General features: G+C 40.4%; 1 protein-coding gene across 1 annotated transcript; it reads left to right on the top strand.

Moving 5' to 3' along the window:
- The first annotated feature begins 710 nt into the window (after positions 1-710).
- Positions 711-6,954, top strand: Cav2 (caveolin 2). The gene is made up of 3 exons (XM_028778434.1): positions 711-1,037; positions 1,400-1,587; positions 6,248-6,954. Exons 1-3 carry the CDS (start codon positions 888-890, stop codon positions 6,396-6,398), a joined length of 489 nt encoding a protein of 162 aa, XP_028634267.1. The 5' UTR covers positions 711-887; the 3' UTR covers positions 6,399-6,954.
- The last annotated feature ends 9,293 nt before the right edge of the window (positions 6,955-16,247 follow it).

The following is a 16,247-nucleotide window of genomic DNA, read 5'->3' as shown; positions in this document are numbered from 1 at the left end:
AACTATGCCAACTCCTCCCTACTGAAGCTCTTGAGAGAATGGTCCGCAGGCTCATTCACGTACCATGACGTGGTTTTATGCTTCTGTTTATGCTCCTCCTATGATGGTATTACAGATCTGTCTGCACGGTAATAATTCCAGCAATCTTTGTACAGAATCCTGACTCAAGGGAAAATCCAAGGCTGAAGTTTGGAGGTAGAAGAGCAAACCTCTCCTCGGATGGCACAAACTCCTAAAACAACTCACATAACCAACTCTGGAAAAAAAAAAAAAAAACAAACCAGAAGGGCTCTTGGAGCCCATCATCTGCCAATAAGGTGCGCTTGGCTCTTAGCCTCACAATTCAGCAACCATGCTTGCTGTGAGTTAGGGACCAAGTAAAAGTTAGGAATTAACACCTCATTCTCTCAGGATAGCTCTGTGGAGCAGGTGCCACAACTCTAACCCAACCAGCGGATGCATGAAGACTTTCCTAATGCTTGCTGCCTTGCACCTCCAGACCTTCTTTCAGTACACACACCTCTCCGACCAATCCGCCTGCCCTTAAGCATCCCGGTTGGAATTGCTAGCCAAGTGGCCCGGGAGGTCTGCTTTGCCCGGCTTCACCGAGCCAGGAGATGACTCATCGAGCCGGTTCCCCGGGCTCCTTGGGGCTCTGGCAAGCAACTGGAGAGGTGCCCTCCCTCCCCGCAGGCCCGGCGGGTCGGGGCGGGGCTCGGCCAGCCAAGGCTGGGATCGGGAACCGGCAGCGGGAAGCGGCCGCCGCCCGGGCAGCCCGAGGCTAGGCAGGGCGAAGCCAGGCGGGGCGGGGCTGGGCGCCACGGGAAGGGGAGGCCGGGCTGCCTTGGGACCGACCGACCCGAGCCACTCTCGCAACGCCAGCCACGATGGGGCTGGAGACCGAGAAGGCTGATGTGCAGCTCTTCATGGCCGATGACGCCTACAGCCACCACAGTGGCGTCGACTACGCAGATCCCGAGAAGTATGTTGACTCCAGTCACGACCGGGATCCTCACCAGCTCAACTCGCATCTCAAGGTGAGTTTCAAGCTGGGCTATCAATCACCTGGGCTGGACGCTGCTGCAGGAGGATGACTCTTCAACTTCTCCCCAGTAGTGGGAGTTGGTCCCATTGCTCCGGCTAGTCCCATTGGCACTCTGCCCTGGTCCCACAGCCTTCAGGCTCCCCGCACAGCCAGGAATGTGTGTCCAATTCCTGTGTGCCCACTGTCACTCTAAAAAAAAAAGCTGGGGATAGTCTAGCCTGGTCGCCTTTCCTTCTGACTTACCCTGTTTAGAGTGCTTCTGCCACCGCCCCTTACTCCGTCCTCACTCCACCCCCACCCTACTCCTGACAGGTTGGATGAGAGCATGAGTCCTTGCATCTTGTCTCTCTGCAGCTAGGCTTCGAGGATCTGATTGCAGAGCCTGAGACTACACATTCCTTTGACAAAGTGTGGATCTGCAGCCATGCCCTCTTTGAAATCAGCAAATACGTGATCTACAAGTTCCTGACGGTGTTTCTGGCCATCCCCTTGGCCTTCATTGCGGGTATCCTGTTTGCTACCCTCAGCTGTCTGCACATCTGGTGAGAAGGGACACACGGGGTGAATCTGCTTTCTGAAGCTTACAGAAGTTTTTGCCACCTGCCCTCTCCTTTTCCTATCTTTCCAGGCCGGTTTGCAGAAAGAACACTTACATTAGTTCCCAAGGGTAACAAAGACCTGAGAAATCTTGAAGGGCAGTGTGCTTTCTTTAGAATAATAGTCCCGGCTGAGAGTTTAAACATAAGGAAACAGGGGCCTCTTTCCTGGGTGTGATTTTTCCTTCCATGCAGAAGACTGAGCTGAGTGCGGAGGTGGGGGCTGGAAGGCCGCTTCCTGTCATAGGCTGCTCTCTCTAGGGCCTGTTGTGACTTGTGCCTGTGGTTCTGGGCAGGTCCTTTCCTCCTTTCATTGACTTTTATTCAGTCACCATCTGTGCTTGGGAAAAACAAACGTGCTCTCCGAGCAAAACAGAGCTTTTCTGACCCATGGAGAAGGGCAGGTTTTAGTAAACACTGCTGTGAACTGGGCCACTCAAGTCTTGCTATTGGTAAAAGGCAGCAATGAATCCAGAGGAGATGGGAGGTCTTTACAATGATGGGTTGCACACCTACCTTGAAAGAATAAAATCTCAAGCTATGAAACAAGGAAATAGGCCATTACATTATTGTTTCACCTACGAAGCAGATACGAAAATGCCATCTAGTTACAAGCAAAGAAATATGGAAACCAATGAAAGTTGATGGGATGTCTATAAAGTTATTCACCTTCAAAAAGTACCATGAGGTTTATAGATCATTTTTAAGCACTCAAACTTTTCTTAAGGGAAACAGCACGTTCCTCCAAGAAATTCTTTTGTGTTAAAGGTTATCCACTTTGTTCAAGGAATCATCCCCAGTGACACGATAGTTCTCAAGATAGTACCTCAAGGTGGTCCTGGTGACATGTGTAACCCTAGATACCACTGTTTAGTTTTTCACTTTATGGGGCATTGCCACACCCCAATGCAGTCTCAGTGTTCAAGAGTTACCCAATTCGCTCCTTCTTTTGGTCTCTAGTTACACTTCGCTGTGTTAGCTAGCTAGTTCTGCATGTCACGCCTATTAGCTGCTCAGTTTTGCTGGGCGAGGACACTCACCTTTCTTCAGCTAGCCCATCACCTGGGAGGGGAAATCTAGAAACAAATGCAAATGGTGAGAATATGTTGAACTCCAATGGAGAAGCTGAGAAACAATGGTAACTTTGTGAGGGAAAGGAATCTGAAGACTAAAAGAAGTCTTTTGGAAGATAAATATAAATTCAGATGACGAAAGGATAAACAAAGAACACCAATTCAATTGCTTGAGGCTATAAGCAGCCGTGTCGAAAGGGCCAAAAGATTGCCAGAGATGTGAAACTCTTTGCTTTTGTGTATATGCAGGTCCGCACAAGCATGTTCTATAGTTCTATAGTTATATAGTTATTGCATATCGGACATTCCCACGCATGTGATTTTTTTTTACGTGTCTAAATCAACATACAAAACTGGACATTCTCAACTTACTAAACTTGCCAACCGAACAACTAAATTTGTTATTTTTTTTTACTTTCAAAAAATAGAAGAAAAAGGACCCATAACATTTTGTGACATGCTGGCTTTGATGTTCTCTGTAAATACACAATGGAGGTTTCTTGACAACATTAGGTCTTCTCACAGCTTTGGGGGAAGAATTGAAAAAAGGCAAGTTCTCATTTGCTAAATAGTGGAGAGATATTAACAGTATGAGCTAATTGATGGTTCGCTCCACCTGTCTTCCCTGGGAGTGGGAGGACTTCATGCCTGGCTTCCACTGGTGAACCATCATGCCACTTCACTTTTAGACACAGAATATGTATTATTTAACTTCAGCTCCTTTCTCAAATTATATTCATGTCAGACATTAATATTTAACTGTTACATGCTTATCATCGGGTAGCTATGAGTCGGTGTTTAAATGTTACATTTTACCTTCATGAAACAGTAATCATCAACGAATTACATGCCCCTAACATATAAGCTGGATCAGCTGGAAGGTTTACAGAAGAGTAGACTTCCCTGAGCAAGCTTGGCTTTTTGTTTTTGTATTTTACTGTTCAGGTGTTTATTTTATATTTTTTAAACAGGGATTGCTCATTGTTTAGCCACAGTTGAGAAAACGAAAGGGGCTTTTAACCAAGTCACAGTGTCACCACACACCTGATTTTAAATGTTTCGTTTTGGTTGTTGTTATTGTTGGGACAGGGGTTATTTGGTTTATTAGTTGTTTTGTATATTTATGAACACAGAGCTCACTATGCTGCCCAGGTTGGCCTTGAACTCCTGGGCTCAGGCAGTCCTTGTGCCTCAGTCTCTCCAATAGTTAGAACTACAGCTAGACATCACAACAGGTAGATACCAGATTCTTCAGCTAAATAAATAACAAAAACTAAATTATAAACATCTGGGTATATTGGACCTTCAGCCAAATGTTTGGCTCATTAGGACTGGTGAGTTGATCTTATTTGATGCTTTGGTCAGATCCTCTTACCATTTGGCAAGGAAGTTTTGTTGTAAGTGACTGTATCATAACTGAAGAAATGTCACGGGGGAATCTATACTCTCATTTTTTTTCTAGAATGCTATGAAAATAGATATCAGGTTACTGGAAATATACTGCTCAGTTTCTCGTTTCCAATACAGCACATTTCTGAGACAACCCAGGCTTCAAGACACTGTAGTTATAAAAACAAATAATAATCCCTGACCCCAAGCTAGTTGTCCAGTAGCAGCACAGAGGACTGTAGATTAGCCAGTTCACATGAGAAGCATTTGGTTGGTTATGTTGAGCCTCAACACAGTTATCATCAGTCTACACTGTGTGCAGACTTAGGAGAGAAGTGATTCACAATGTTAAGAGCATAACTCAAATTCTATATCCAAGGACTGTTGAACTCTCTGGTAATAAAAGAATAACTTGCAGAAAATGAAATATGCTCACCGCATCCAGTGAACTGAAATCTTCAAACATGGGCAATTGGATTTCAGGGAATCACAAAATGCTCAAGTGCCTTTTACAGCCCAGACATATAAGGGGTTATGGAAAGCAAAAAAGATTAGCCTAAGGAGAGGTAGGGTACAATTTATTCAGTGTGAAGTGGATTTGACTAACGAACTTTCAGACATAAACTTCAGATGTCTATTAATTTGGGGTTATTTTGTTAATATTTTCATTATGTATTCTGATTTCAAAATAGGTCTAGTGGTTATTATTTATTAGATGACAGTATCATGTGACATCTCAGGAACATGTAATAAAGCTTAGGCCCATAACTGGCTCTGTAAGATTTCCGGTCTCTTGTTAATTTGTGGCAGCCTGTGGAAGTGACATCATGTGAGAAGCATGCAGAATAAGAAATGAAGTGTTGCTATCACTCAACTTTTAGTCAGCTGTTTAGTTCTAAATATCCATAATTAATATTCTTACAAAATAAATTGTTTCAAATATTTAGCAGTTGAAACAAAACATAACTATGTAAATGAACAGCATGAATAATTCAAGTACTCTAAAAACATATTAATCAAATACACAGTTGTTGATCCTTTGGGTTAAAATCAAAAATCAGATTTTAGTTTTTTGTTTCTGTTTGTTTGTTTTTGATACAGGGTTTCTCTGTGTAGCCCTGGCTGTCCTGGAACTCACTCTGTAGACCAGGCTGGCCTCAAATTCAGAAATCCACCTGCCTCTGCCTCCCAAGTGCTGGGATTAAAGGTGTGCACCACCACTGCCCAGCAATAGTCAGAGTTTAAAAACAAACCAAAAATATTAACCTTACCCCCAACTCTCCACCAAGTAACGACTCCATCAAGATCTCTGGCAGAATTTACAATTCACAAACACATTTTTTCTTCTCAAAGGGAACATTGTTTAGGGGATTACACAAAAACTTCACCTGGGTAATTGAAGAATATTAAGCTATCCTAGTACAAGCACGTGGGAAAAAGAAAAGGTATACAAACACGTGGGACTAAACATTCTCTATTTTAACTAGAGTATACAGGCCTTCTTGATAAGTGTAATTACTATGGAGAATAATAATATGCAGTCGTTAACGTTGTGAATGGTGACAACAATATGAAGCTGGACAGAATACTAAATTCATTTCCACACCAATCTTAATGAAAGAGAAACTTCTGCATATAATCTAGAAGGGAAGACAGAAATATAACTATCTACTCACCAAGCTTTTTTGATAAATTTGAAAATCGCTAGGTTTGTTTCAGCACATTAGAAATGCCGCGAGGTTGCTATCAACCAGACTGGCTAAGAGGATAGGCAAAGCGAGAGACCACAGGAAAGGCAGGCAGGAAGTAGAACCTCGGAGAAACAGGAAGTGCTAGCCTGTTAATGTTTAGGGGCAGAGATCTGGCAGAGAAATAAACCACTTTGTTTATTTTTGTTTTACCGTTTCCACCAGTGTTCAACCAGCAAAAACAATATTAACATTTATTATCCATGTGCCTGTTTATCTTTTAAACAGCGTGCCTTCTTACCACTCTGGCCACTGTCATTTTTGTATTGTGAACTGTTGAACCACGTTCGAGTTGAGTCATTATTATAGCTGTTTACACGTGTGTGTCAGTCCCCTTACTTGGTAACACAAATTGTTAGTGGTAACATTAACAATGCTTATATCGCCCTCTTCCAGGATCCTAATGCCTTTTGTGAAGACCTGCCTCATGGTCCTGCCTTCCGTGCAGACAATATGGAAGAGTGTAACAGACGTTGTCATTGGCCCATTGTGTACAAGTGTTGGACGCACCTTCTCATCTGTCAGCATACAACTGAGCCATGACTGACCACTCAGACCCCAGGTCCAAACATTTGGATACTGTACAACTTTGTTGATGTAACGCGAAAGCACTACTGTTCTGCTCACTTCCCAACTCTTATAATTATTCTTAAGATGGGTTTATCGATGTTGGCTGACAGATCTTTACAAATAATGATTTCCCCACTAAAAGCCAAGGATTCTATATCTAATTCTATGTCTTGTATAACAAGAATCAGCAACACGCAATGTAAGAACAGATAGCTTTTCACTTTAGGAAGAAACATACACTTGTAGTGATGACTTGATAGTCAAGGACAACTTCCTCAGACATTAGAGTAATTTTGTGCCTAACTGCCCATAAAATAAGGTATTTCTTATTTTCTATTACTTTAGGAGTAGTGCTCTTAAAGCTACTTTTCCAGACATGTTCATAAGGCTAGCTAGGGGCAATATATTCCAAGATTCTAGAAACTGTGTGCATAGACTTATGATACAAAAGCACATACTTATGGTAATAACTATCAAATATAATAAGGCAGAAAAATGTGAAAATGTGTTCCTCTGCAATATTATTAGCCTGCCAGCCTATTTAACAAGATGCTTCATGTTGCTGTATATTTTATACCTAATGCAAGTGTTACTCTAATGCAGTATCTTTGGAGTGTGTTTTTTCTTGTGTTTGCCGTCTTATTGATCTCATATATAAAGTAAGCATAGCTACCACAGGGTAACTTTCTTGGTAAGACTGTGATCTTATATATGAGAGTTCTTACAGCTTCTTTGGAATACAGTGTAAAATGTGCTGTCTCGGTGTCCTTTCCGACTTTCCCAGCAAACGTTTTATGACTGGGGTTCGTCTCTCTGTGACCATAAGACGTCCAGTTGTTTTCTTCACTAGAAGTTTTCTCCCCTATAGTTAGAAACTTAATCTGTATTCTACATTCCTGTGAATGCTTCACTTACTTTCAAGTAATTCTGGTGCTAGTTAATAATATTTTTATGATAAAGGCTATGCCTAACATCTAAGCACATTTTTTTACTACAGTGGCTCATGTAGAGAACTTACAGGAGAATTAACAATTGTGAGGGTTTATAAAATTACTTACACGTGTAAATTAAAAACTAACAGTTACAAATTTTCAAGATGTTCTCTGGTATGAATCTTGTAACCCATAAAACAGTATTTCCTTTTTCAATTCTAGACCTATTTTAGCACTTACTCAGTATGGCCTTTTAAAAATTTGTATATAAATGCTTTCTATGCTATAATTACATAATTTTTCAAACTTCAGAATTATTATAAAACCTAAATGAGCTCATGGGTGTCAAAGCAACTGAGTAAAGTTAATTATCTTGAAATTTTCAATTCTGGTCAGAATTATTGGTGATTGAACTGGAATTCTATTGCAGACCAGATCAAAATATCATATCAAGAGACTAAGTTATAAAATTTATATAAATTTGATGGTAATCATAAAAGAAACATTTCAAAACTCCTTAGGGTATTGTACCATCTGCAGAAAAAGAAGTGACAGCAATGCTGGTAATAGCCACAAAGCATTGTCATTAATGTGACTCTGAAGATTGTATCATATTAGTCTCCAAGATCAGTCTCATGGCTTTATATTACTTTTTGTTATTTAAATTTTAAACACCTGGATATATTGATTAGTCAAAACTTTAACAATAAGATATCAGTTTAATAAATTATAAGCTTCAACCTTTTTAAATAGTTCTGACAGATTTTAAAGACAAATATGTGTAATTATAGATAAAAACCTTTAATTTCTAATATATATGATTTCTTTTTTCTGAATATCGATTACTTTCAAGTGAACTTTTATTGAAACTTTTCTTGAATTATCTTGTCTCAAAAACTGAAATTATGAATAAAAGGAATTAAAGTTGAATATGTAAATATGTTGGTTCTTCTTTGGGGGGACAGTTGGAAGTCAGAGGCAAAGAAATTCCCTCATTATCTATAATAAACATCTTTAGAAACAGTAGATGACTTCATTGATTTTATTATAGTTTGTCTTTCTGCTGTTTATTTCATACACCTGGAACTCAAGAGCAAGGACCTTTTCAAATAAAGTGTATTAAAACCTCAAATAACAAGTATAGGAATTGCTGTTCCAAGATCCATCTGTGAGGATGAGGAGATGGGTAAATGGTTACTGTACTTCCCATGCAGGCATAAGGATTAGAGTTTGGAATCCCAGAACCCAGATAGAAACCATGTAACCTTGCCAGTCTATCTTTGGCTCTATCGCTACAAAGACAGAGATGAGATCTCCAGAGCCAGCTGCCAGACTAGTCATATCCATGACCTGTGACGTCAACTGAGAAATCCCGTTTCAGAAAACAAGGTGAATAGTGATAGAAGACTTCCAATATCAAATCTCAGGCCCTGCATGCATACAGATGCGTGCACAACCACATACCCAAGTGTGTGCACACATGAGAGAATGTGAAGACACACACCGCAAATGCACATAAGGAAAAAGAATGTTGTCCTTAAGAATGATGAGACTGACTATTTAGTTCTCTGTTCTTCTAGCACTTGAAGAGATTCTACATAAACTTTCCTGTCACTTGATAACCAATGTGTGGTGGCTTGCTCACAAACCAACCACTCTGGATCTTTGGAAAGTCTCATTTACTAATCTCAAATAAACTGATGTCTCTATTTCTAACTCTTAAATACGAAAGTGATACCAATATAACTCACACACTAAAATACCTTGTATCCCAAAGCCAGATTTCTCCAAAATTATTTTTGGAAAGTAAGTATGCGAGGAACAACTGCTGATATTGGCACAGACTTTCTTGTGGGCAATTAATTTGTTAATAAATCAGATATTTGGCTGTTTTTGAATGTTCTTTATGGACTGAAAGAACTTTAAAAGTCCATCTTTTTACCAGGCATCTAAATCTCGTTCATTTACTTTCAAGTCTTTCTTGGGAAGCTGTTGCCTATAGGAAAAGATCTCTGCCCTAGAAGTGAGACATCCCTATTCCACCTCAGCACCACCAGGACTCCTGTAGTTCACCTTCTGGAAATGGCTTAGCCTCTGAGTCTTGTATTTTTAATCTGTAAGGAAAATAGTGAGCTAAATGTTCTCCCAAAAGCTCCACACTCCACTGTATTTTATAACACAAAGATTTGTGTATGTCTCTTCTTAGAAATTTAGGTATTTAGTCCAGGAACTTTAACAACAACAACAATAAATAATAATGTGGAGGAAGAACAGGATGAGGAGGAGGAAGGAGGAGGAAGAGGAGAAGAAGAAGGAGGAGGAGGAGGAGGAGGAGGAGGAGGAGGAGGAGGAGGAGAATTGTAATTCCCATCAATTATTCAGTTGGGATACTAAATATACATTCACAGATATACTTTGTACTCTTCCATTGCTTATAGGACTCTTTCTATGACTTTAATTCTTTATGACAAGAATTTTTAGATTTTTATAAGCTCTAATATTATCATCCTGTTCCCTAAAGTACATGTTCTGGTACATTTTAAATTAATTCAGATTAAGTTGAAGACTTACTCACAAAAATGATGTTTTAATTGGTGTTATGGTTTGGATTTTAAGTGATCCCCAAAAGGCTCAGATCCTAAAGGTTTGGTCACCTGCCTGTAGTACTACTGGGATTTTGTAGAACTTTTAGTAGTCTGGGTCTAGACGAAACAGGCCATGTCTTGGGAAGTATAGAACACAATATTGGGATCTCAGCCCCTTGCTACCTCTCTCCTCTCACTCTCTGGGTACCATGCAGTAAGAAATTTACTCTACCACTACATGCTCTCCCTCACTACAGCCCAGAGTCAACAGGGCCAAGAAATTGAAACATCTAAAAGAAAATATGATCCCCAAAATATCCTTTCCATCTCATAGTTATCCCATCTGTTTGCCCCAGCAACGGAAAGCTGATCGAGAACCACCATTGCCGTTATCATCTTTACCCTCAGCCTGGTTGTCATCTGGGGCTCCCAGCACTGGCCTTACCCTCGACTGTCAATATGTTCTCTAATTGTCCATCTCTTAAAAAATGTTATCAAAGCTATGCCATTTCCTTGATTTAAAACATTGGCGGTAAGTGACTACCTTTTATAATGATCAAACTCTTGAGTGACATGCACAAGGCTTATCACGTTGCCACTTTAAAGAGTCTTGTTATCACTTACACTGTTAACTAACCCCGTTATACAGCTGCTCAGGGGTCCAAAGCATGACTCCACGTTTGATTCCTAAGATCCTAGAATGGTGGCAGCCAAATGAATTCAGGAAATGTTTTCTGGATGAGTAACTAGAGGAATAAATGACGAAGGAAAATCTGAGGTGCTTGCAGAGTTAGGAGTAAAAGTCACATTTCAGAGGAGTGTAATACAGAATGATTTTGGTAAAAGGTTCGTATGTGTGATTTTCATGCTCATAAATCACTAAGGGAAAAGTAGACCTTACATAAGACATATGAAATGCATTTCTTCCTTTGGAGCAGACCAGTTGTGCTGGTTGTACTCATCATTACTGTAACAAACTACCTGACAAACACAATTTAAGGGATTTATTTTGACTTGCGCTTTAGGAAGAGAAACACTTGGTCATGGTAAGAAAGGCATAGAACAAGAGTGTGAGGTTCTTAGTTCCGTTGCAGTCAGGAAGCAGAGAAAAGGCAGGAAGGCTCTGCTAGGAACTTTAGACCCTCCCCATATGGCTTACTTCCTCTGTCGGGCTCTACCTCCTTGAGGTCTGTAGCTTCCTACAACTCTATCAGCATCAAATGTCCAAAGATGTGCTATTTCTCACTTAGCATGTGCCTGTCTAGTTCTGTGTTGCCTTTTCCCAACCCTGCTCTCAAAATGTCAAGAACAGGGATCTGTACAACTTGGAAACTTGCTTGTAGACTTGCTTGTGTGATTCTTAGAATGGTAGTTTCTTTACTATCCCATTTCCCACTGAAATAAGGGGAGGCATGGTTTCTGTAGAATGTTGCATGTCAGAAAACACATTCTATACGCTATGTCATTTGAACCCTAGCAGAAATTAAATGACATTGTATGGTAAGAGAGCATACAAACTGTGTGGCTGCCACTTCATCATTACAGGATGTTTTTCTAAGACAACAGGAGTTTCCAAAGGTTTTGTAGGGTTACGTGAAGCAGTCAAGGGAAGAGAGTAGGGAAAGCTGCAAAGAGACCTTAGCAAAGCTGCTGTAGTTCATCACAAATCAGGATACAGGATTCTGAAAAAAAAAAAAAAAAAACAGAGGAGGAGGAGACAGAGGGCTAGATATTCAGGCTACGGAGTCAAGGAGCAAGAATAATTTGGGGTAGATTCACCCAGTGTCTTCCCTCTTCACTTCTAAGTAGTAAAATGAGCAAAAGGAGACTCCCCCTGTCGTGGTTTTAAGTCACTTCTGTACCCTCTGGGTAACCTCTGAATGCTACCACAGGTAGCTTAGCTAGGATGCTTTTTTAAGTGGAAAAGAACCTTGAGTGGGGTCACGTTTCAATTGACTAGCAGCCTCATATTTTAAACTACAGTATGAATGGGTGGTCTAAAGGGGATATTGAACACTGCAGAAGGGACGTGTCCAGGAAGAGCCCTTACCATATGGGCCACATACACAGACCAAGAAGAAAGCCAGGTTAGAGACGCAAAGACAGGCGGCTACCATGGCACTGACCTTAACCCTCCCCAGCTTGTTTTGGAGACCTCTGCTTCAGATTCCTAAGCAGAGTTCAGTGGAAACTGAATAGGAGTGGAGAGAATCCAGTCCACAAAAGAGACTTCCTTTTCTCCACAAAGAATTGCTTTTGTCTTATTGATTGAAAAGGGGCCTGGGGGGAGCCTGGGGGCTCTGCGGGAACCATACACCCTAAAGGCTGTCCAGTGAGCAAAACTGAAGATGAAAATCGAAGCATAGCTGTGACCACTTCTGTCTCTTTCACCTTGCCCTGACCCACTGTTGACCCCAGCTACAGTGTCTGTGGCAGAGAAAGGATGCCACAGAGCAGTCAGAGAAATCAGAGGACACCACTCCAACAATTACCCCAAAATAGGACAGGGACACCTATCTGCCTGCACTTGTGCGTGTTATGTTACCCAGCGTGGCTGCACAGCTGGAGAAGTCATTTTGTCATTATGGGAAGAGGTAAAGGTGGAGGAGGATGAGAGGAAGGAAGAGACGTGACTCGGTGGGGAACAGCATGTCGCCAAGGGCAAATATTGCTTGCTGATATAAATGAATCAGGAAGAGATGAGAGCAACAGGTCATCTGTGGAACATTCTTTTCTTTCCCTGCCTCCCAGGCACTTGTCACTGAGCACCATCCTGTCACAAAAGGGGAGAGAAGGGCAGTAATCAGGCCCTGCTGCAGCTGAATGGTAGATCAGTTCCAGGCAACTGCTGCCTCAGTTAACTGGGACAGCAGAACAAGGGGTTGTTTGGGATGCTTCAGGGCAGAACTAGGGTGTTTTCAGGGAGGCAAGTGGCAAAGATTAGCAAGCTTATTGTAATTCTTCATGTATATATGACTGAGAGCTCTCAGTATAATCAACTATAGGAATGCGTACATTGCTTAAATACTCAGGAGTTGGGAACTTCATCTGTACCCTGTAACATGGATTCTATTATCCCCATTTTTGTTATTGATGAAAATGATGTTCACACTTTTAAGTTATGATTTGAGTCAAGACATTCTGACACCAAAGTTTATACTTGGTCTCCAAGGAAATGTCTACTTTTTCTAGGATTCTATGCATGGCTTCTCCTCTGCTTTCTATCATGTAACCTCACAGAAGCACATGTATGCATTCTCCCATCCATGGAGTCAGTCTCCTGACCTCAGAGGAAGGTCGTCTCCCAACCTAAAAGCTGTCCCCCAGCCATGTCCCCTAATACAGATCAATCTACTTCTGTAGGCACGGCCTTTCTTTCCTTTTACAATATTACTCCTAGCTCTTAAGTTCTGTCCAATGTCAGAAATTTATTTTCCAAATGCCATTATACACAGAGAGAAGTTCAAACTCTTCACAGGTTTCTCTACAATATGTCTCAAGCACAGTGACTTCTCTAAACAGTAGGCACATCAACACACACTAACAATGGCATCAATTTTCTGTTTAGGCTTATCAGTTCTCTAAGCAGAATATATTTGGTGTCTTTTTATTTGTTGAAAAACTCCTTCTCAGTGTGTCTAGCCTTTGGTTGTTACACACCTTTGTCTGACATTCTGTCTTTGAGTTTCCAAGGAAAATATATATTTGTTTGTTTTCCTATCATTGAGGATTTTATGATAATTGTTCAAGAGTGGAGCTTCATGAAAGCATATTAACAGTTTAGTTTTATAGTGTTTTATAGGTGTTCAATCTATGTACATAATGCATAATTACAACAGTAGTGTATGATGAATTATTCATTTTTAGACTGAATCTTAAATTGTAGGTCTGGGTGTCCTGAAATGCACTATGTAGAACAGGCTAGCTTTGAACTCACAGACATCTGCCTGCCTCTCCTGCCTCTCATGCCTCTCTCTGCTTCCCAAGTGTTGGTATTAAAGATGTGTGCTACCATGCCAGGCTGTATATTATAATCCTGTTATCACTATTGATTGGTATTGTGAGAAATTTAAGTTTTCTATCAAAAGTGGCTATCCCTCCAAAGACCAATATTCCATAAATCCTGTGAAAACTTTTATTTAAATCTTTCAATCTCCCCTATCTTATAAAACATGTATGCAAATCTTTCAAAAATCACACTTTTATTATTTACTTATCTCTACCGTTTATGTACATGAATGTTTTTGCCTACATGTATGTGTAAGCACTGCAGGCACACTTGATACCCAGGAAAGCTGGAAGAATGTGCTAGATCCCCCAAACTAGAGTTATGACCAACTGTTAAGCCAGTATGTAGGTGCTGGGAACCAAACCCATTAAGCTATCCATCTAGTTCCCTGGGCAAATCTTTTCATCTCCTCTCAAAGGCCCTGCTGCATTACAAGAACTTAATGACCCTTAACACTCAACCCCTTCCCCTTGCCTCCAGGCCACTTTCCAAATTATCCAATCAGGAATAGACTGTGAGGTTGAATTTTAGCCAACAGGGATGAAAAGCCAAGATTGCCCCTTGAATTAAGGATAAAAGACAGAGACTATCTTGACCATGAGAACTGCTTGCTCAGTTTTGGTGGTTGTGGTGCACTTTTTGCCAAAGACATTGTCTTCTCGGGTCACTTTCTTTGTTAGATATTTCTTTTGCAAAGCTGAGAATATTCTTTTGTAGTAGTATGTACATGTATAACACAGTATGATTTTTTTATATTCTTTTCTTTGTGTGTGTGTGTGTGTGTGTGTATGTTTATTTGCATGAGGGTGAATGTGTATGGAGACTAGATATAACATGATGTGCACCAGACCAGACCATGAAGAATTTCATATGATTCAGGAGCTAGGACCATGATCAAAAATAATAATAATAAATAATAAAATCATTTGAATCATCTAGAAGAAACAAGTGAGCCATCAATAGAATCAAATCAGTCAAACTTTTAAAAACAAGATCCTTTAAAAGACATAACAATCTTTTAGCATGATTTGTTCCAGAGGTTACCCACAGCATGCAAATTGTTTTGGAAAGTGTGATTCTTATAACAACTTTTAGATCCTGAAAGTCTAAATAAAGTTATCTTTATTAGAAAGGACACAAGAGACAGAAGTGTAATGCTTGCACACCCACTCACACTGAATGCTACGACCATAAAGATATTCAAATGAGACCAGAGACAAAAGAAGACTACGAAACAACTTGTCTGGGAGAACTTTGATAATGGTCAACACCTTCTACCAGAGGCAGGTATGACAGGGACAATGCCTGATGAGCCAAACCGAGAGTTTATTCAAAACCTCCACAAGACAATGTTCAACATCAGAAAACAAAATCCCTCTGCCTAAAGTTTACAAACGAAGTGTCCTAAATGGGGTATCCTCTGGTAAGATCACTAGGTCCTGTGCCTCAACTTGCCACCCATTGGCACCATTTTCATTGGTGTTCTTAATAGTGTACTTAATGTTGTCAGTCTTTTTTTTTTAAATCATGCTGGTCTCTGCCTAGTGCAGAGAACATTTTAATTTCTCATTACAAGGAGACTTCCGTTTCTAAAGGAAAAAAATTGTCATTACCCTACAAGTAACTTAGCCAACATAACTGCAAGGTTCCCCTTCAATGATGCTTCCTGCCATTTGCTTACAAACATTTCTTTGGTAATACATCACTTCCTCTTGCTGAACTGAGATTCTTTCTTAGTCACCCAGGCTATAGTTCCAAGGCTCTTCCTTTATTGTAATTGTTTGTTTGTTTGTTGTTTGTATTTTCTGTTGTTCGCTTATTTTGTTCATGCTTTTTATACGAGTTAGTAGCATTTACTGGCATGGCTTCTGCTTTTTAAAATGCTTTAAGGTTTAAAGCTTTTTTAAGTTTCTTCTAAATCAATACTTCTTAAAGACATGAAGACGATGGCTTGCCTGGGGATTTTGGTAAAATGCAATTCTGACTCGTTGTGACTGTGATAGGACCTAGGATTCTTCATGTCTAGGGATAACTCACTCCTGTGACACTGATTCTCTAGACCACCCTCAGAGTGGTGTGGCTCTGAGTGATCTAAACACTTTTAATAAGGCACAGATGAAGAGACCAATGAAAGAGCTGCAAACAGAGGAGATGGTGGTGTTGTCCCTGTGTTTGGTCCTCTGAAAAGGGACAGCAGCTGATTTAAATATTAGAATCTTCTCTACCCACATTAAAACACATTTGCATTCTCAAAACTGGCAATAAAGAGTTAAATCCAGTCTGCAGCCACATAAAAGCAA

Source organism: Grammomys surdaster, unplaced genomic scaffold, assembly GCF_004785775.1.
Source record: "Grammomys surdaster isolate TR1022 unplaced genomic scaffold, NIH_TR_1.0 335, whole genome shotgun sequence".
NCBI lineage: Eukaryota > Metazoa > Chordata > Mammalia > Rodentia > Muridae > Grammomys > Grammomys surdaster.
This window is presented reverse-complemented; position numbering and strand designations above follow the sequence as displayed.

Excerpts from the sequence above, each read along its gene's own strand:
- Cav2 (XM_028778434.1), top strand. The coding sequence starts at position 888 with ATGGGGCTGGAGACCGAGAAGGCTGATGTGCAGCTCTTCATGGCCGAT. Across the intron at positions 1,038-1,399 it reads AGCTCAACTCGCATCTCAAG|CTAGGCTTCGAGGATCTGAT; the intron begins GTGAGTTTCAAG and ends GTCTCTCTGCAG. Across the intron at positions 1,588-6,247 it reads CTCAGCTGTCTGCACATCTG|GATCCTAATGCCTTTTGTGA; the intron begins GTGAGAAGGGAC and ends GCCCTCTTCCAG.